Source organism: Erythrolamprus reginae, chromosome 9 (assembly GCF_031021105.1).
Source record: "Erythrolamprus reginae isolate rEryReg1 chromosome 9, rEryReg1.hap1, whole genome shotgun sequence".
NCBI classification, from domain to species: Eukaryota; Metazoa; Chordata; class Lepidosauria; order Squamata; family Dipsadidae; genus Erythrolamprus; species Erythrolamprus reginae.
This window is the reverse complement of record NC_091958.1, coordinates 20,058,234-20,080,355: the sequence shown is the minus strand read 5'-3', so window position 1 is coordinate 20,080,355 and position 22,122 is coordinate 20,058,234. Positions and strand designations below refer to the sequence as shown.

At 42.0% G+C, this 22,122-nt stretch overlaps 1 protein-coding gene across 8 annotated transcripts in view; it reads right to left on the bottom strand.

The window, feature by feature from the left end:
- Positions 1-22,122, bottom strand: part of WWOX (WW domain containing oxidoreductase) — a 760,885-nt gene that overhangs the window by 330,442 nt on the left and 408,321 nt on the right. Inside the window, exon 9 of one of the 8 annotated variants that reach the window (XM_070760435.1) lies at positions 5,622-5,684. The exons of the other annotated variants lie outside the window; for them this stretch is intronic. Within the exon in view, the coding sequence (XP_070616536.1) occupies positions 5,667-5,684 (18 nt within the window). The 3' untranslated portion in view covers positions 5,622-5,666. Of the gene's footprint in view, positions 1-5,621; positions 5,685-22,122 lie in introns of those variants that run through there. 8 annotated transcript variants of the gene reach the window in all.

The following is a 22,122-nucleotide window of genomic DNA, read 5'->3' as shown; positions in this document are numbered from 1 at the left end:
TGCAATATACAAAGGAGAGTTTGAACAATTCCTTCACATTATAAATACATTTTTTAGAAGCAGTTCTCGCTGATTTCATAGGATTTGATTCTCATGCATGTTTAGAATTGCCTTGCAATCTAGTTAGTGTTCTGTTGGGCTCTCTGGTAGAATCCTCCCGAAAATTCACACGTACAAATTTCAGATACACACACGTTTGAAAATTCAAAATAATGTTCTTTATAACGAAAATCCAAATAAACTAAGCACTCTTTTTGTATAGCAAAGAGCACTCGTCTCCAAACAAACTGGTAATTGGTACAAGTCCCTTATCAGTTCTGAGATACTTAGCTTGCAGCTGTGAGGCAATTCACAGTCCTTCTCCTTTCACAAAGTGAAACACACTTTGCTCTGGTTTAGTTTCAAAGCGGGGAAAAATCAGCACACCAAGGTTGAAGTCAGCAAGGCAGGCAGGAAACACAACGATCAGATAATCCTCCACAATGGCCAAACCCACAGGCTGCTATTTATAGCAGCCTCACTAATTACCACAGCCCCACCCAACCACAGGTGGCCTCATTTTCTTTGATAATAATCTCTCAGTTGTTGCTGCCTATGCATCGCTTTCCGCATGCGTGGCTGTATCATTAACTCTTGTTCCGAATCCAAGGAGGAGCTAGATAATTGATCTCCTCCTGAGCTGTCTGCCCCACTCTCCTCCTCCCTGTCACTCATGTCTTCTTGGTCAGAGGAGCCTTCATCAGCAGATTCCACCGGGAGCAAAACAGGCCTGTGGCATGTGGATGTCTCCCACACATCCACAGTCCTTGGGGCAGGAGCTGGGCCAGAGCTAACCACAACAGTTAGGATGGGTAGAGTGTCCAGAGATTAAAATCATAGAAAGCTAGGGCCACCCCAGCTCATGTGACAAAACCTGGATGTCCTAATCAGACTCAGAAACGAAGCACAATCACATCTGGTTAGCACTTGGATGTTATTTCAGGGCTGTAACTTAGACTGGGAAGCTGAAAACAGCCCCAGCCATCCTTTGGAATCAACTTCCCCCCAAGAGATTCCTAACGCCCACACCCTCTCAGTCTTTCCTAAGGCCTTAAAAATGCACCTCTGCCGACAGGCCTGGGGCCACTGATATGTTAACATCTGCCCCGGCCTATGACTGAATGATAGGAGGAATATGGGTGTTTGTTTTTTTAAAAAAAATAAATTGGGGGTTTAGAATTTAAATTAAGTTAGATTCATATATCAACAATGTCGTTTGGCGGGTCCCGGGGAAGAGTCTTCTCTGTGGCGGCCCCGGCCCTCTGGAACCAACTCCCCCCAGAGATTAGAACTGCCCCCACCCTCCTTGCCTTTCGTAAACTCCTTGAAACCCACCTCTGCCGTCAGGCATGGGGGAATTGAGACATCTCCCCCGGGCCTATACAATTTATGTATGGTGTGTTTGTGAGTATGTCTGTTTTAATAATGGTTTTTAAAAATGTCTTTAAATTATTAGATTTGTCATGAATTGTTTTATTATTGTTGTGAGCCGCCCCGAGTCTACGGAGAGGGGTCGCATACAAATGAATGAATGAATGAATGAATGAATGAATGAATAAATAAATAAATAAATAAATGTTTTTAGTATTGAAGTTTTTAGAGCATTTTAATATTAGATTTCTTACATGTTTTGTATTTGCTTGCTGTGAGCCGCCCTGAGTTTCAGGAGAAGGGTGGTATAGAAATCAATCAATCAAACAAAGAAACAAAAAAACAAACAAGCAAACACACAAATAAGATTTGTATGCCGCCCCGAGTCTGTAGAGAGGGGCGGCATGCAAATCTAATAAATTATTATTATTATTATTATTATTATTATTATTATTATTAATAAATGCTGTTTTTATTACATCCATTTAGCACAGAGTTTCTCAATTATTTTCTGTTATGCCCCCCTCCCGAAGAAATAAACATTTCATGTCCCCCCCCCAAACTCTCCGCCAGGATGACTGTTTGCAATATTCATCAAGCTTTCGCTGAAAAAATTCAAGCAGCTTGTCAGTGCGATTGGGGTGTAATGTGTTTAAGTGATGCTTTAATTTATTTGGCTTCATTAAGACACGGTAAACATACCGGTCTTTCCTCGTCTCCCACCATAGTCACAGTGAAGCCAAGCACTACATACGCGTTGTTGTATTTCCTGATCTTAGCTTTCGGGAGACTTACGTTTGTCTCATTATCTCCGTCTCTCTCCTCCTTTTTTTTCATCCCTGTTAAGTATTTTTCCATGGTGTCTCTTAAGGATTTGTTATATGCATATCTCTTACTCTGTGCTATGTACTATTAACCCCCCCCCCCTACTCCCTGTGGCAAAAAAAGCACATTCCCCAGGGTCACTCATGCCCCCCCCCCCCGGCATCACTCCATGCCCCCCCCCGAGGAGCCCGTTCCGCTATTTGAGAAACACTGATTTAGCAAGGAAGGGGAAGAAGCTTTATAAAAGAACTACAAGTTGAACTCTCTCTGGCAATGCAGCTCATTCCTTTTCTGCTCTCCTAGGCTTCTTTTGCACACCCAGCTGCTCAAAGGTGTAAAGACCGAGCAGGCTAACACCACCCTAGGTTAAAACATTTTCTTTGACTTTTTGGCCCATTTGTCATACAGCTTGTCTTGCTGCTGTGGAAACCTTTCACCTCTATCTTACTTTGAAGGTATACCTCAGGAGAAGGAATCGGAGGTGAAAAATGATAAAGTCATACAATTCTTGCAAGGTTAGCATACCTTTAAGCCCAGCACTTGCCCACTCCCAATAGGGCCGTGGTTTCTCCCCCTCCTCAACACACACACACACACACACAAACACACACACAGAGAAAAACTCAACACAAGCAATAACCGCAGAGTCAAATGAAATGAATGCTAGGCTTAAATAAGGACCTCAGCAGGAATTACATGTTGACATAATTACTGTTTGGCTCCCTTCTTCTTCCCTCCCCCATCACCCAAGCCAACTTGGCAACCTTTTCCACAAAAACTGAGCTGACCTCCAGCCAAGTCGTCTCTGACTCAGCTTTCAGCTTTTTCTCAGTGTAAGCCAAGAATCCAAAATACCCAGCCACTTCCATTGTTTAGGTTTCTTCGGGAATCTTTTGAAAGAGGGGATTCCACTGTTGGGACTGCCCCGTGAACAATTCAGGAGTCCTTTGGAAATCTAATGGCTCATTGTTAGCTACACCAAAGTCTTTTGGGGAGAACACAAAAGGAGATTTTTTGGAACAGGGTGCGAACTCGGCCTTTTGTGGAAGAAACGACCTACCAAAGAGGCTTCTGGCTCCGTTTCCCCTCGACAAAGATCAAGGCTAAATGGTTTGGATCAAAGATAACAGGGAAAGAAAACTGACAAGGAAACGGCTTTTTAAAAGCGCTTTAAAGCCTTGTAGCCCAACTCCTTGCATATTTACATGAAAGCCCTACCAAGATTTTCAAATCCATAAGTAAGCATAGTCTGGATAGCGGCTTCAGTTCGGCAACGGGTGGATGAATTGCAGGCCCGGAAAATCCTTATTTGGTTGAACAGAAGTAAGAGCTGGCGTTGGGCCTTGGACTATATTTAAAGCCCTTTGACAGATCTGACAGCTGAAGAAATGTGTTTGTTTGTATCAGGGCTGCCTACACATACAGTCCAGTCCAAACATAACAGAGGCGCCCCGTAAATCATAATGTGCAAATCAGAATTCGGCTTCCAAAATACACATTCCGTTCTAATCTCTCCTTCCCTCTTTGGAGTGGGGTGGCCGCTAAAAAGAAAAGAAAAAAAAACATTCCCAATCTCCTCTACTCTCTTAAAGGAGTAGAGATACGTTTGGCTTCAATCTCATAGAAGACAGGAAGCAAAGTAAATCAGATGTAGTCTTATGATTTTAGCTTGTGCTGATGTGTGTGGATTTTATACGATTTAACACCTCTCTGTTAGTTACTCTGGCTCTACAGCACTGCCTTTACCTGGGATTATTATTTTTTTCTTATAATAGCCATTACAGAGGGGGGGGGAATGATGATGGAGGAGGAGAAGGAGAAGAAGGTGGAAGAGGAAGAGGAGAAGAAGATGGAGGAGGAGGAGGGGGAGGAGGAGAACAGGAGGAGGTAGAGGAGGAGAAGGAGGGGGGAAGAGGAAGAGGAAATAATAATAATGAATGAATCTGGGCAAATACTACTTAGATGTCCATCACTATTTTCCAATGAGCCGGGGTGGCGCAGCAGGAAGAGTGCTGTACTGCAGGCCACTGAAGCTGACTTGTAGATCTGAAGGTCAGCGGTTCAAATCTCATCACTGGCTCAAGGTTGACTCAGCCTTCTATCCTTCCGAGATGGGTCAACTGAGGATCCGGATTGTGGGGGCAATAGCCTAGCTCTGTTTAAAAAGTGCTATTGCTAACATGTTGTAAGCCGCCCTGAGTCTAAGGAGAAGGGCGGCATAAAAATTGAATAAATAAATAAATAAATTAGAGCCAGCATGTTTGCTGGGGAATTTGGGAGTCAAAATCCAGAGTCTTTGCCATGCCTTCTCCTACAATTGTTACTGTTTTATTGGGGGGCGGAGGGGATACAATTTTACTTATGTTCACTATGTTTTAGGATTTCATTCCATTTTTCTTTTCCTTGTCTCAGAATGAAAGACTGTCAATTGTCAACATTCATGGTCAGCAGGCGGGGGTTCCTGCTTACCTCCACTACCGGTATGATTGCTGAGTGATCGGCACACACGTGCATGCGACGGAGCGACATTTGGCTTCTGCACATGCGCAGGAAATAAACTTTGTGAGAAGATGCACAGGCGTGAGTTTTCAGCGATTTTAAAAAATTCCACGCTTGTACGAAAGCAAAACATCGCCCAAAATGCCCAAAATCTCATGCGCCCGCGCGTCCTCTCATGAGATTTTGCTTCCTGCGCATGCGCAGAAGTCAACCCATATTCCAACGCTCATGTGCGCCCACCAGTCACCCAGGGATGTGCACACAGCTCAATTTTTGCTACCGGAATGCCATCGTCCCATTCCCCCAACCCTCCGGTCCAGATAGGAAAAACCCAATACCGATGGTCAGAGAGAAGATACCAATAGATACCAGAAAGCGGTTCTGGTTATCCAAATCCTGTGAGACCAGAATAAAGAATCAAACAGCATTTTAGGTAGACAAAATCTCTGGCTGTGTTGCATGAAGTTTCAGGACTGTAGCAAGCCAATGTCAGCGAGCCCCTTCCCACTCTGTTATTCTGTTCTGTTCTACTGTTGCAATTCGACTCAGTCTCACTTCCCCTGAAATTCCAAAACGAGAACCAATTTTTGCAAAGCGATAAAATCGATACTGAGGAGCCCCACTAACACCAGCTACCTGTGAAATACCCACACCTGTACTGCACTCTCTCCAAAGAGGAATATTCAACCTGCTATTGGTTCTAATCTAGATAAATGACCAAGTCAGAAAAGCAAATACAAAGGGGGCAAATTTTGCTGAGGTTGCACAATTAGCAAAGATAGCAAAACAGGCAGGAAACGAAAGAAAAACAGCCACCCACCCAAAACTTTAAAAGCAAAGGCCCAGTTTGGATACATACCTCTTCTGATGCATAACCAGAGAAATTAACATTGACACTTGTAAAGTGTTGCAAGTTGTTTTGTACGCCAAATTCAATGAATGTGATTGATCTGAAAAAAAGGAGGATTCCAAAAGGACCTTGGGATAAGAATGAAATGCTTCATTGAAACAAGCAAGGGGCCTCCTTATTCTTTACTATCTCTACTTAAGTGACCAAAATGACAGTACATGCCCATCACATTGTCTAATACGGGGCAAAATCTAGCAGGAATTATGTGTGACCACCCAATAAGGGGAAATATGTGAAAATATTTTTTTTATAAAAACCCTATAATTTGCTATTGGAATATGTTACTAATAATAATAATAATAATAATAATAATAATAATAATAATAATAATTATTTATTGGATTTGTATGCTGCCCCTCTCCGTAGACTCGGGGCGGCTAACAACAATAATAAACACAACATGTACAATCCAATAATAAAAACAACTACAATCCCCTATTATAAAACCAAACATACACACAAACATACCATGCACAACTTGTAATGGCCTAGGGGGAAGAGCTATCTCAACTCCCCCATGCCTGGCGGTATAAATGAGTCTTGAGTAGTTTACAAAAGACAGGGAGGGTGGGGGCAGTTCTAATCTCCGGGGGGAGTTGGTTCCAGAGGGCCGGGGCTGCCACAGAGAAGGCTCTTCCCCTGGGGCCCGCCAAACGACATTGTTTAGTCGATGGGACCCGGAGAAGGCCAACTCTGTGGGACCTTATCGGTCGCTGGGATTCGTGCGGTAGCAGGCAGTTCCGGAGGTAATCTGGTCCATTGTCATGAAGGCTTTAAAGGTCATAAAGGTCATAACCAACACTTTGAATTGTGACCGGAAACTGATCGGAAGCCAATGCAAGCCACGGAGTGTTGAAGAAACGCGGGCGAATCTTGGAAGCCCCACGATGGCTCTCACGGCTGTGTTCTAAACAATCTGAAGTTTCCGAACACTTTTCAGAGGTAGCCCCATGTAGAGAGCATTGCAGTAATTGAACCTCGAGGTGATGAGGGCATGAGTGACTGTGAGCAATGACTCCCATTCCAAATAGGGCTGCAACTTGTGCACCAGGCGAACCTGGGCAAACGCCCTCCTCACCACAGCCGAAAGATGATGTTCCAATGTCAGCTGTGGATCGAGGAGGATGCCCAAGTTGCGAACCCTCTCTGAGGGGGTCAGAAGTTCCCCCCCCCCCAGGGTAATGGACGGACAGATGGAATTGTCCTTGGGAGGCAAGACCCACAGCCACTCTGTCTTGTCTGGGTTGAGTCTGAGTTTGTTGACACACATCCAGGCTTCAACAGCCTCCAGGCACTGGCACATCACTTCCACTACTTCCCATTTAAGTAGCTCAACTGATACCGGTAATGAGGGCAAATGAAGGTAAACAATGGCATTTTCACCGGTGTTAATTATCTTTATACTTATTGCTATTTGTTCTTGTTGTTTCAGCCAATCTCATGCTGCTCACACAATACTGTAAAGATTAAAACAAATGTCTTTGTTGAAATTTTACAACTTTGCAACAGTTGTAAAAAGGTCTATTGCAACTGCATAGCTAAATTTCTTGGACTGATCTTGGTGAGAATGGCAATTCATCTGAGACAGTGGTAGACAAAGTTGGCTCTTCTATGACATGAGGACTTCAACTCCCAGAATTCCTGAGCTAGCATGATTGGCTGAGGAATTCTGGGAGTTGAAGTCCACAAGTCATAGAAGAGCCAACTTTGCCTATCCCTGATCTGAGAAGACCTCACTGTGAGCATGACCTTAGGTCCACAACTCACAAATGGCTGGGAAAGAATTGTCCAAGAACAGCAGAATGGTTGGCACACCTATCCAAGCTGAGTGACTGAGTCAAAAAGCCAGAAGGGATGGCCACGGAGGCATGTCCTCAACAGCTCTGACAGACCTAGTCCAATCAGCTTGGAGGATGAGGTCAATCCATTCCTGGATGCTATATCCACCACTATGGAGAACGGTGATTCATCCGAGAAGATCCCAGGCATGACCTTAGGACAGCAGTCTCCATGATGAGCAAGTTTAAGACTTGTGGACTTCAACTCCCAGAATTCCTCAGCCAGCAAAGTTGCCAAGGCGGGAGACTCCTGCCTTAGAAGACAAGGGAAGAGGCATAGCTGGATAAGAAGCACCTGAACCAGCAGAAGAAATGTGAACACAGAAAACATCAGAAGGGGCCCTCTCTACTTTCGTGGGCTGCACAGGGGAGGCAAGCGGTGAAATTTATTTTCAGACCTGCAAAACTACAATAATGAAGTTTCAAGTTTCAAGTTCAAGTTTCAAGTTTATTGGATTTATATGCCGCCCCTCTCCGAAAACTCGGGGCGGCTAACAACAATCATGAACAATATACAATAAAGTCCAAACTTTCCAAAGCAGCAGAATAGTTGTAGGTCTTTTGAGTGTGGTTCTTGGCTGTACTAATTTGCAAGGCTGACATATAAGCTGCCCTAACAGTGATTTTCTCAAAGGGGCAGAGGATTGGAATAAATGATCTCCAATGTATTGTGCAACCCTTATATCCTACCATCTATTCTATTTAGGTAGAGTGTTGTGTTGTGTTGTGTTGTGGAGTGGAGTGGAGTGGAGTGGAGTGGAGTGGAGTAGAGTAGAGTAGAGTAGAGTAGAGTAGAGTAGAGTAGAGTAGAGTAGAATAGAATAGAATAGAATTCTTTATTGGCCAAGTGTGATTGGACACACAAGGAATTTGTGTTTGATGCATATCCTCTCAATGTACATAAAAGAAAATATACATTTGTCAAGAATCACGAGGGACAACACTTAATGATTGAGATAATAAGATAATAAGGTAATCCTCGACTTACAACAGTTCACTTAGTTACTGTTCCAAGTTACAATGGCATTGAAAATTGTGACTTACGACTGATTTTCAAAGTTACGAAAGCTTCTCCCATAATGGTGGGATCAAAATTCAGAGCCTTGGCAAACTGACTCATATTTATGACTGTTGGCTGTGTACCAGGTTCATGTGATCATCCTTTGTGACCTTCTGGCAAGTAAAGCCATATTTGCTTAACAACCGGGTTACTAACTTACCGACTACAGTGATTCCCTTAACAACGGTGGCAAGAAAAGTTGTAAAATGGGGCAAACTTACTGAACAAATGTCTCACTTAATTTGTGCTCAATTGTGTTCTGTCGGGCACTCTGGTAGACTCCTCCCGAAAAGTCACAGGTACAAATTTTAGACACACATGTTTGAAAATTCAAAACAATGTTCTTTATAACGAAAATCCACTTAAACTAAGCCCTCTTTTTGGTATAGCAAAGAGCACTGGTCTCCAAACAAACTGGTAATTTGTACAAGTCCCTTATCAGTTCTGCTTGCAGCTGTGAGGCAATTCACAGTCCTTCTTTCACAAAGTGAAACACACTTTGCTCTGGTTTAGTTTCAAAGTGGGGAAAAATCAGCACACAAAAGGTCAAAGTCAGTAAAGCAGTCATGAAACACAACAATCAGATAATCCTCCACAATGGCCAAACCCACAGCCTGCTATTTATAGCAGCCTCACTAATTACCACAGCCCCACCCAACCACAGGTGGCCTCATTTTCTTTGATAATAATCTCTCAGTTGTTGTTGCCTATGCATCGCTCTCCGTATGCGTGGCTGTATCATTAACTCTTGTTCTGAATCCAAGGAGGATCTAGATAATTGATCTCCTTCTGAGCTGTCTGCCACACTCTCCTCCTCCCTGTCACTCATGTCTTCTTGGTCAGAGGAGCCTTCATCATCAGATTCCACCGGGGGCAAAACAGGCCTGCAGCATGTGGATGTCTCCCCCACATCCACAGTCCTTGGGGCAGGAGCTGGGCCAGAGCTAACCACAACAAATTGTAAGTCAAGGACTATTTGTTAACTACTACTACTACTACTACTACTACTACTACCACCAATACTACTACTAATTAATTCCGCCACCTTTTCAGAAACGTGCCAGAAGACCACTCCGCAGGGCAAAATTAAAAAGAAAAAGCAGTGTTCAACTCTGAGGGAAAAAATATTAATAAAAGAATGATTAATAAAAAAAGAGTTAAAATATGATGTGTGCGACGTACAGAATCCCTAACAGTTAAGCTGCCATAAATTAATTAGGTATAATAAATTACATCTGAAATGTTTATACTCATGCTTGTGTAATGGAATAGATTTCACTTCATTAAGAAAACACCCCTGTGGTCCATTGAGAAAGAAAGAAAAGAGTGGGAGATGGATATATCATTATGCGATTAAAATGGAGTTGTTTGGGGGTTTTTTTTGGTTTTTTTTAAAGCCCTGATTTAGTGGGAGTAATTTGGCAATTTTCTATTATAAGCTAAAATAAAAGATGTGTGACACAAATCAGACTGAACTGTAAAAAGATGATTTACAGATCACAGGGGCTGAGTCCACACAATGTTTTAAGTGTCAATGAAACAAACCATATGTATTAGCATAATGTAAGAAGCCAGGACCTACAAAGAATATTTTAGCTTCCCTCATTCGGATGGGGGGGGGGGGACAGCTTTTGAGAGAACACCACAACTGCAAGAACATATGTCAACATCAAAGAGTATTTTCATGGACAGCAATACTGAAATAAAGCAATTATGTTATACAGTGTTCCTTCAATTTTCGCAGGGGATGCGTTCCGAGACAGCCCGCGAAAGTCGAATTTCCGCGAAGTAGCGATGCGGAAGTAAATACACTATTTTTGGCTATGAAGAGTATCACAAGCCTTCCCTTAACACTTTAAACCCCTAAATTGCAATTTCCCATTCCCTTAGCAACCATTTAGATTATTACTCACCATGTTTATTTATTAAAGTTTATTTTAAAAAATATTTATTAAAGGCGGACGAAAGTTTGGCGATGACATATGACGTCATTGGGCGGGCAAAACCGTGGTATAGGGGGGGGGGGAAACCGCGAAGTATTTTTTAATTAATATTTTTGAAAAACCGTGGTGTAGGCGTTTCGCGAAGTTCGAACCCACAAAAATCGAGAGAACAATGTATCGCCCACTGTTTATTACCAAGTATCGTATTTTTCAGAGTATAAGACGCACCGGAATGTAAGACGCACCTTAGTTTGGGGGAAGGAAAATAGGGGAAAAAATCTACCTACCAGGTATTCATCTGGCTAGCGTCCTTAGTCTGTTTAGCTTCAGCAAATTATTTTATCATCTGGTTAGGGCCGAAAAAGCCTTTTTCGGAGGGAGTAGGAATGAAAGCAAGACTGCAAACACTTAGGGCAGGAAAAACTGCTTCGGAGGGAGTAGGAGTAAAAAGAAATGCAGTAAGCCAGGAAGATTGTTAGTATCACATTAAGGCTGAAAAAGCCTTTTTCGGAGGGAGTAGGAATGAAAGCAAACCTGCAAAGACTTAGGGCAGGAAAAACACTTCTTCAGAGGAAGTAGGAAGCTGGGAAGATCAATAGCACCTAGTTAGGGCTGGAAAAATAAGCTTCGAAAAACTACATTCGGAGTACAAAACACACCCAAATTTTCAGCCTCTTTTCAGAAGGAAAGGGATGCTTCTTATATGCTGAAAAATACGGTATGTCCATTAATGTAATTAAACAAAACTAAGTTCAGTATATGATTGCACAGAAACATAAGTCCTGAAGAGATAATGCTGACAAAAAAAAAATGCCAGGTCTGTATTCAATTGAATTTTTAAAAGTACAGTGATACCTCGTCTTACGAACTTAATTGGTTCCGGGACAAGGTTTATAAGGTGAAAGGTTTGTAAGATGAAACAATGTTTCCCATAGGAATCAATGGAAAAGCGATTAATGCGTGCAAGCCCCAAACTCACCTTTTTTGCCAGCCGAAGCGCCTGTTTTTGCGCTGCTGGGATTCCCCTGAGGCTCCCCTCCATGGGAAACCCCACCTCCGGACTTCCGTGTTTTTCTGATGCTGCAGGGAATCCCAGCAGGGTAATCCCAACAGCACAAAAACGGGTGCTTCGCTGGCAACGGAAGTCCAGAGGTGGGGTTTCCCAGCAAGGGGAGCCTCAGTGAAATTGTAGCATCATAAAAACATGGAAGTCCGGAGGCGGGGTTTCCCATGGAGGGGAGCCTCAGGGAAATCCCAGCAGTGCAAAAATGGGCACTTCACTGGCAACAGAAGTCCAGAGGTGGGGCATCCCAGTGGCGGCGGCTTGGGTTTATAAGGTGAAAATGGTTTGGAAGAAGAGGCAAAAAAAATCTTAAACCCTGTGTTTGTATCTCGAAAAGTTTGTATGACGAGGGGTTTGTAAGATGAGGTATCACTGTATTTAAATAGCAAGTATTTAAATAGCTTGGTGGGAATGGTATGGCTTGGTGGACATGTCAGGGGAAGGATACTGCAAAATCCCCATTCCCTCCCCACTCTGGGGCCAGCCAGAGGTAGTATTTGCCAGTTCTCCAAACTTCTCAAAATTTCTGCTACCAGTTCTCCAGATTCTATTGGAACCTGCTGAATTTCACCCCTGCTTTACCTAAATTAGAATGCTAAAGAAGATTGAATTATACAATGAAATCTAGAGTCATTCAGTATTCAGAAATAGAAGCACGGAAATTTTATTTTTTCCTTTAACAAAAGAAATAAAACTTCAAGGAGAAAAGGAAAAATGAAACTTCTAGGAGAAAAGAACTTAAATCCCAGACATCGGGAAACTGACTTTTTCTGTTGAAATTATTGAACTTTTTCTGTTGAAATTATATAACTATTCTGAAAATTTAAGTCCTCATCCCAGTTTAACAAACACAACAGACTGTTCGGCAGAAATTAAATGTATTCTCCCCCGCACACACATTTTTAAAAGAAAAACCATGTTTTAAAAATATTAGACATGGTAAAAATAATGATGACAGTAACAATGATGATGATGATGATGATGATGATGATGATGATAATAATAATAATAATAATAATAATAATAATAATAGAGTGGGTCCCGTCAACAAAACAATGTCATTTGGCAGGGCCCAGGGGAAAAGCCTTCTCTGTGGCGGCCCCGGCCCTCTGGAACCAACTCCCCCAAGAGATTAGAATTGCCCCCATCCTCCTCGCCTTTCGTAAGCTTCTTAAAACCCACCTCTTCTGTCAGGCATGGGGGAACTGAGATATTCTTTCCCCCTAGGCCTTTACAATTTATGCATGTTATGTTTGTTTGTAGGGATGTTTGATTTTACAATAAGGGTTTTTTAGTTGTTTTAGTATTGGATTTATATGATGTTTTTTTATTACTGTTGTTAGCCGCCCCGAGTCTACGGAGAGGGACGGCATACAAATCAAATCAAATCAAATCAAATCAAATCAATCAATCAATAACAATTATCATTATCATTATATGAGATACTTTCAAGGAATCTGTACAAAGAAAAGTATTGTTCCATACCTACTACAAATTCTTTCAAAAAGGAGTTTGGCTGTTTTCAGTATTGGTTTAAAAGGAAATACTGTATAGCCAAGATGGCTATATTTAGAATTTGAAGGACATCCCTTGAAGCAGCTGGTTCAGGGAATGTTCAAAATAGGTATTGCCAAGTGCCCCAGTAAGCAAAACTGGGGAAAAAAAATCACTGGGGAGCTTTTTTATCCAATATTGGGCCGGGGGGGGGGGAGAGAAAAAAATAATGTGTTGACATCTCAAGAACAGAGCTGTTAAACATCTCCCATACAATCTCTCTCTATTATTGGCCCACAGGCTTTTTTTTCCTTCTACCCTAGATCTAGCTGACCTTATGTGCAGCTTTGTAAGAATAAGAAATTAAATAGTCATGACAACAATGAGGAATACTGTATACTTCAATATAAATGTGAATAATTTTGGGATACTGTCCATGTGGACTGCAATCGTATGCCAGGAATTGGAATCAGTGAATCATCAGTAAAATGACAATCGTGAACTACTAGATTAGCAAACAAGAATTTTGAAGACAAAAAAATTAGGAAGGATTTTAATTAAAAATATCTATATCTCTCTATATAACTATATCTATCTATATTTCTATATTCTATCTATCTATCTATCCATCCATCCATCCATCCATCCATCCATCCATCCATCCATCCATCATCTCTCTCTCTCATGTCTCTCCCTCTCATCAAGGCATCTCTCTCTCTCCCCCTCCCTCCCTATCCCTCTCCTCTCTCTCTCTTTCTCTCCCTCATATCTATCTATCTATCTATCTATCTATCTATCTATCTATCTATCTATCTATCTATCTATCTATCTATCTATCATCTACTTATCTGATACATGACGTTCAAACATCAGAGTTCCAAATAGCATCCAAAATTAAATCAGAGTCTGGGGCATAAACTTCCTCAAAGTTCCAATTTATTGGCAAAGCCATGTTGGCACAATCTAGGAGAAACCCGAATCTGGTGTCCCAGGGGTTTCTTCACCCAGTTGAAAGTTCATTCCCTTGTTCCCACACCCACAAGTTCACCACGTTGACCAGTCTCCTTCTGCTGTGTCTGTTACTCTCATCAGCTTCAGGGCAAGTGTTGAACAAAAGATGACCTTGAGAGTCTCTAGAAGGAATTTGTTATCCCTTATGCAGTAGCTTCTCCCAAATTCCCACAGCACTATTACATTCTACATTATAGCAATAGCAATAGCATTTAGATTTATATACCGCTTCACAGTGCTTTACAGCCCTCTCTAAGAATGTTAAGCATGTTGCCCCCAACAATCTGGGTCCTCATTTTACCCACCTTGGAAGGATGGAAGGCTGAGTCAACCTTGAGCCTACTGAGATTCGGTCCGCCAAACTGCTGGCAGCCGGTGATCAGCAGAAGTAGCTTGCAGTACTGCACTCTAACCACTGCACCACCAAGGCTCTAATTATACACTGATCAAAATAAATAAATAAAGGGAACACTCAAAGGACGCATCCTAGAACTGAATGAATGAAATATTCTCATTGAATACTTTGTTCGGTACAAAGTTGAATGTGCACAACAGCATGTGAAATTGATTGCCCATCAGTGTTGCTTCCTAAGTGGACAGTTTAATATCACAGAAGTTTGATTTACTTGGAGTTATATTGTATTGTTTAAGTGTTCCCTTTATTTTTTTTTGAGCAGTATATTATGTGGCAGGCCAAAGTCTCCAAATAAAACAATGGCTTTGGCCTGACACAGATTTTAAACTCTACAATAGGTCCTTCCAGAACATGCAAGGGACAGGATGCTTTCTCCCACTCCTAATGATGTGCTTTTTAGTTCAACAGATGGTAAGTTTCTTCCAAGAACCTCCAAGTGACATTTGAAATTTCACAACGGTCTCGTGGAATGGTGCTAAGTTTGAGATGTGATTGGCCGGACCCATGCAGGATGCTAAGCTACAATGTGGTTTGCTTGGATGGGATTTAGCCATTCATCATTGTTTACAACCCATGGTTGATTGCAGAGTTCTCTCTCCATTAGAAGACTATTTTTATTTATTTGTTTGTTTGTTTTGTCAAGTACATAATGAAGGGATGTGGAGAAATAATCATATTAATATACATGAATAAAAGAACATTAGGAATACAGTGGAACCCCGACATAAGAGCTGCTCTACTTAAGAGCAACTCGAGATAAGAGCTGGGAGGGGAGAGATATTTTTGTTCTACTTACAAGCCCAAATTCGAGATACAAGCGCCAAGGAGCTGTCTCCTGAAGCCAAACGCTAACTTCCGCGTTCGGCTTCAGGAGACAGCTGCGAAGCGGCGCGCGTGTTTTAAAAGGTTGCAGCCGGCCTGGGGGGCTCGGGGGGGTGCTTGCAGCTTTCTTTCTTGCTCTTTTTCTTTCTCTCTTTTACCTTCCCTTCCTCTATTTCTTCTTTTCTTTCTCCTTCCCACCTTCTTCCCTCCCTCCCTCCCTTCACTCATTCCTCTCTTACTCTCCCCTTTCATAAGTTTCCTTGCTTCCTTCCTCTGTTCCTGTCCCTTCCCCCTTTCTTTCTTTCTTTCTTTCTTTCTTTCTTTCTTTCTTTCTTTCTTTCTTGCTCTTTTTCTTTCTCTCTTTTACCTTCCCTTCCTCTATTTCTTCTTTTCTTTCTCCTTCCCACCTTCTTCCCTCCCTCCCTCCCTTCACTCATTCCTCTCTTACTCTCCCCTTTCATAAGTTTCCTTGCTTCCTTCCTCTGTTCCTGTCCCTTCCCTCTTTCCTTCCTTCCTTCCCACCCTCCGTCCATTCATTCACCCATTCCTCTCTTGATCGCTTAAAGCCGGTCCCTGGTGCAAAAAGGGTTGGGGACCTCTGTCCTACAGGATTGGGTGGCAGAGAAGTTGAACATATGTAAATTTAAAAGTTTAAGAAAGTTTACAAGTTAAGTGAAAGAAACTTCATTATTCATTTATATGTACATGTACATTTCTTCATTAAAAACATGTCTTTCTGCATAATTTAGACTAACTTTGTGAGTTTTTTGAGGGCTGGAACCAATTAAAATTATTTACATTAATTCCTATGGGGAAAAGTCGTTCGAGATAAGAGCTGCTCGACTTAAGAGCCCAGGTCCGGAACGAATTAAACTCGTATCTTGAGGTACCACTGTAGTAGTATTCATATACAGTGATACCTTGTCTTACAAATGCCTCGTCATACAAACTTTTCGAGATACAAACCCGGGGTTTAAGATTTTTTTGCCTCTTCTTACAAACTATTTTCACCTTACAAACCCGCTGCTGCCCCTGGGATGCCCCGCTTCCGGACTTCCGTTGCCAGCAAAGCACCTGTTTTTGCACTGCTGGGATTCCCCTGAGGCTCCCCTCCATGGGAAACCCCACCTCCGGACTTCCGTGTTTTTGTGATGCTGCAGGAGAATCCTAGCAGGGGAATCCAGCAGCACAAAAACGGGTGGTTTACTGGCAACGGAAGTCCGGAGGTGGGGTTTCCCAACAAGGGGAGCCTCAGTGAAATTGCAGCATCGCAAAAACACGGAGGTGGGGTTTTGAGGACTTCAGTGTTTTTGCAATGCTGCGATTTCACTGATGCTCCCTTCCGTTGCCAGCGAAGCACTCGTTTTTGCGGTGCTGGGATTCCCCTGCAGCATCGCAAAAACACAGAAGTCTGGAGGTGGAGTTTCCCATGGAGGGGAGCCTCAGGGGAATCCCAGCAGTGCAAAAACAGGCGCTTTGGCTGGCAAAAGGGGTGAATTTTGGGCTTGCACGCATTAATTGCTTTTCCATTGATTCCTATGGGAAACATTGTTTCGTCTTACAAACTTTTCACCTTAAGAACCTCATCCTGGAACCAATTAAGTTCGTAAGACAAGGTATCACTGTACATGGTGATAGTAAGATATAAACAGACATTAGGACAGGGGACGGGAGGCACGTTGGTGCACTTATGCATGCCCCTTACTGACCTCTAGGGAATCTGGAGAGGTCGACAGTGGACAATCTAAGGGTAAAGTTTTGGGGGTTAGGAAAGGACACTACAGAGCCTGGTAGTGAGTTCGAAGCTTCAGCCACTCGATTACTGAAGTCATACTTCTTGCAGTTGAGTTTCGAGCGGCTTACTTTGAGTTTGAATCTGTTGTGTACTCGTGTGTTGTTGAGGTTGAAGGTGAAGTAGTCATTGACCGGAAGGACATTGTAGCATATAATTTTATGGGTGATGCTTAGATCAGATTTGAGGCGACAAAGTTCTAAGCCAGAGGTCTTCAAACTTGGCAACTTGAAGACTTGTGGACTTCAACTCCCAGAATTCTCCAGCCAGCATAGCATAGCAAAGCTGGCTGGAGAATTCTGGGAGTTGAAGTCCACAAGTCTTCAAGTTGCCAAGTTTGAAGACCTCTGTTCTAAGCTTTCAAGACCCAGGATTGTGAGTCTAGTCTCTTAGGGTATTCTGTTGCGAGTGGAGGAGTAAACCTTCATTTGATAAATAAATAGCTGATGTATGAACCCACCGGATCAATGTCATCCATACCTGGCTGAGATTTGAAATCAATGACTGTTCACTATAATAGCAACATCACCGACAAGAGGAAGAAAGGGTAAGAAGATATACCCTTTCTTCTTTGATTACTAGCATAGCGGACAAGGTAGATAAAGCTTTCAGAGCTGACACCAATATTTTTTTTCTTCTTTTTTGACATAGTCAGCTCATTGTGGGGATTCTCCAATTGGTAAAATTCCAATGTGTTTTGGGAAAAGCCTATTGTGACCTTGAAGGCATTGCCCATGGCTTGGCTCTAGGCCAGCTGTCTTCATAATTGGGTTGAAACCTAAAGCTTATTTAAATCGAACGGAACCTTGGAGGATCTCTATCCTCCCTCTTCTCCTGGCACATAAAGTATACGTTATTTCCTCATCTCTACTCAAGTATAAATTATTCCTGTCACATACAAAATGTAAACGCTAACTGCAAACTTCGGAGTTGATCCAACAGTGATGTGCTTTGAGCTTTCTTCGGAACTTTTGGCTGATTTTAATATGGCCAGTATTGGGAATGTAATTTATTGCAGAATTGCCCAATATAAAGAAAGATGAAATAGAAGGGAGGGAGGGAGGGAGGGAAGGAAGGAAGGAAGGAAAGTGCATAAGGAAGGAAAGAAAGGAGGGAAGAAAAGAAGGGAAGTGAGTCTGCGGAAAGAGGCGGCATACAAATCTAATTAATAATAATAATAATAATAATAATAATAATAATAATAATAATAATAATAATAATAAAGGAACCAAGGAAAGAGAAAGAGAAGGGAGGGAGGAAAAATGTTATAAGCAGAAATTTCCAAGATTTTTAACATTGTTCCTACAATTTATGTAACAGCTGAATAAGAGGGTTGAATTTGCCTGCTGTTGTGAACAGTTTTATTGGTTAACAGTCCCCCATAATTTTGTTTCTTCAACAGAGTTACAGAAAAAGAAATAGTAAACTTTTGTTAAACAGCTGCAGGGAAAAGAACGGAAAAGAACTCCTTCCTCTTGCTCTTATCAAGGTAATGCTTGCAATAAATTGGAGGGTGAGGCAGATGGACAGCATTTGAAAGAAAAAATAGTTAAATTTACAAAGCAGTCCTGCCACAACTAAATTAAGACTAGAAACCAGGGACTGTGAATTCTAGTTCTTCCTTAGACAGTTGGGTGGTCTTGGACTATCTATCATCTCTCTCTCTCTCTCTCTCTCTCTCTCTCTCTTGTCTCTCCCTCCATCCCTCCTGTCTGTCTGTCTGTCTGTCTGTCTGTCTCTCTCTCTCTCTATCTATCTATCTATGTATCATCTATCTCAATAATCATCTATTATTATCATCTATCTTTTATTATTATCATCTCTATCTCTCTATCTCTATCATCTATTATCTATCATCAATCTGTCTATCTATCTCTATCAGAAACAATGGTCTATCATCTCTCATCCTCTCTACCCATCTCTCTCTCTCTCTCTCTCAATAATCATCTATTATTACCATCTTTTATTATTATTATCACCTCTCTCTCTCTCTCTCATCTATTGTCTATCATCCATCTATCCATCCATCCATCCATCCATCCATCCATCCATCCATCCATCTATCTCTATCATCATCTATTGTCTATCATCTATCTATCATCATCTCTACCTGCCTGCATATCATCTGTCTGTCTGTCTGTCTGTCTGTTTAAGCTAACTCAATCCACAAGGTTGTTGTGGGAAGAATAGGAGGAGGAAGGATGAGCTGAATATTATTTGCAAAAAATAATATAGGTGAGATATAAACAGACAGACAGACAAATAAACTAAAGCTGAATATCTGACCTGCGGCGAATGCTACCTTTCTGGTGACCAATTGGGAGAAAAAAAATGGGCACAGGAAGTGGACGACACATGCAGAACAAGTGCACTTTGAGAGTTCAACCTGTTGACACGACTAGACCACGAATCCCTTGCTTTTCTCACACACATTTCTTCCTCCTCCCCCTCCTCCCTCTGCCCCCTCCAAGAGCTGTTAATTTTGTTCAGTGCTGAGCAAAAGTCACAGTCAGAGTCTAAACAGCTTGTAATGAGTTTTCAATGGCCCATCTCACTGAAATTGGGGGCAAAGGCACAGCAGACTTAAGACACTGTCAGGCCTCTGAATTTATTACCGCGCGTTCAAGGGGTGCTCTGGAAAATAGGAGGGAGAGGGACTAAAACCTCGCAGGCTTCTTTTCCTCCTCGCTTTTTTTTTTTTTTTAATGTTAACAGCATTTTTATGTCCTAGTTTTTGAAATACTTCCTTGACACAACAGATAAACACCGAGGAATCAATTGTGCTGTATCTTAATTAGGAATGTTTTCAGAGGAGTGCTACATGACAGGACAAGATGTTGGGTCCAACGTCAAAGGCTAAAAGTGCTGTAGACAGTTTTCTGCAATGCACAAGCACACACACACACACACACACACACACACACACACACACACAAGATGGGAAGCAAATATTACTCTACTGCAAAAAAGAGAAAGAGAGGGTGCAATGATAACATTTGAGTAAATTCACTCCATGAGTGGGTTTCTCCCAGTTTGGACTGGATCATCTAAAACAGTGTTTCCCAACCTTGGCAACTTGAAGATATCTGGAATTCAACTCCCAGAATTCCCCAGCCAGCGGAGTTGAAGTCCAGATATCTTCAAATTGCCAAGGTTGGGAAACGCTGATCTAAACCACTAGCAACCCGCTGGTGATGTCACAATGGTGTCACGGATCTGGTTTGGTAGTTGCTGGTCTGAGGGTGCCACCATCTTTTCTTTTCTTTTTTTTTTGGGGGGGGGGTGTTTCTGAAGTTTTTATTAGTTGGAAATCTTTTTCCTCTGCTGGTGCTTGAAAAAGAGCCCTTCTGCCCGCTCCTGGGTTAATACCGGCCTTTATTCCTTCGCCCGAAGCACAGCTGATCAGCTCCTCAGCTGTGGTTTCAGCTGACTCTAGCTACTGAGCATGCGCAGAAGCAGAATCGCTCTGCTCATGCCGTGCGTGAAATGTTGCGATGTATACCAGTGGTGAAAGTAAGTGGGAGCTACTCCTGATTCTCTCAGTACCCAACATGCATTCATGCATTCATTCATTCATTCATTCATTCATTCATTCATTCATTCATTTATTGGATTTGTATGCCGCCCCTCTCCGTAGACTCGGGGCAGCTAACAACAGTAGTAAAAACAGCATATAAAAATCCAATATTAAAACAGTTAAAATCCCTTATTATAAAACCAAACGTACATACAGACATATAATGCAAAAAATTGTAAAGGCCTAGGGGGAAAGAGGATCTCAGTTCCCCCATGCCTGGCAGCAGAGATGGGTTTTAAGAAGCTTACGAAAGGCAAGGAGGGTGGGGGCAATCTCTGGGGGGAGTTGGTTCCAGAGGGCCAGGGCCGCCACAGAGAAGGCTCTTCCCCTGGGTCCCACCAAGCGACATTGTTTAGTTGACTGGACCCAGAGAAGACCCACTCTCTGGGACCTAACTGGTCGCTGGGATTCGTCCAGCAGAAGGCGGTCCCTGAGATAATCTGGTCCGGTGCCATGAAGGGCTTTATAGGTCATAACCAACACTTCGAATTGTGTCCGGAAACTGATCGGCAACCAATGCAGACTGCGGAATGTTGGTGTAACATGGGCATATTTGGGAAAGCCCATGATTGCTCTCGCAGCTGCATTCTGCACGACCTGAAGTTTCCGAACACTTTTCAAAGGTAGCCCCCATGTAGAGAGCATTACAGTAGTTGAGCCTATGCTATATTGTTCCCCCTGTTATGTTTAGCTGTATGTCCCAATTGTGACATACAATTCTGAGATACAGTTATGTCACAATTATCTCCTTTTAGGCACTGTATTGGTGACGTTTAAAAATTAAATCGAATCCATCCATCCATCAAGAATGCTATCATAAGAAGAGAAGAAAAAGTCAATTTGCAGGAAAAGAATTATACCTAATCCTGAATAAAATCATTATATATTTTATACATTTTTTTAAAAAGGGAAAAAGGATCTCTGTATTGCCCAGAGATAAGTTTTGCAACAGCTGATTAAGTGGTAATTTATAAAACGCTATATAAACTAAAAATCCCATTTAGCTAATCTGTTTCTCAGTGAATTAAGCTATAAAACAGCCTAATAGTTAAACTATTAGGGGAAGACATACAGTTAATACACAAGTACTATTTCTTACTTTTCCCCACAAAGAGCATAAGAAGTTTCATTTCTTGTGAAAATTTTTAATATTCACAACAGCCTTATGAGGGAGTTTGAACTGAGAAATAAATGACCAACTTTTTGCTCACCGAGCTTTGCAAAAGAGGATCTGACTAGTGTGATCCTAGTTAACTTAATTTGAATGTAATTTAATTTAAAGATAATCCAATTTAGGTTTTATTCATGGCTCAGCCCTGCCTTCTTTGGGGAGCGTGGAACTAGGCAATGTCCTTCAGAGGCCAAGCAAGACAATCAGCTTCAAGAGGGGGAAAAAAGTGCTCCTCTATCTTAAAATATGATGCTTATCAGCAATGTATTTAGAAAAAGTATTTAGCAGGGCT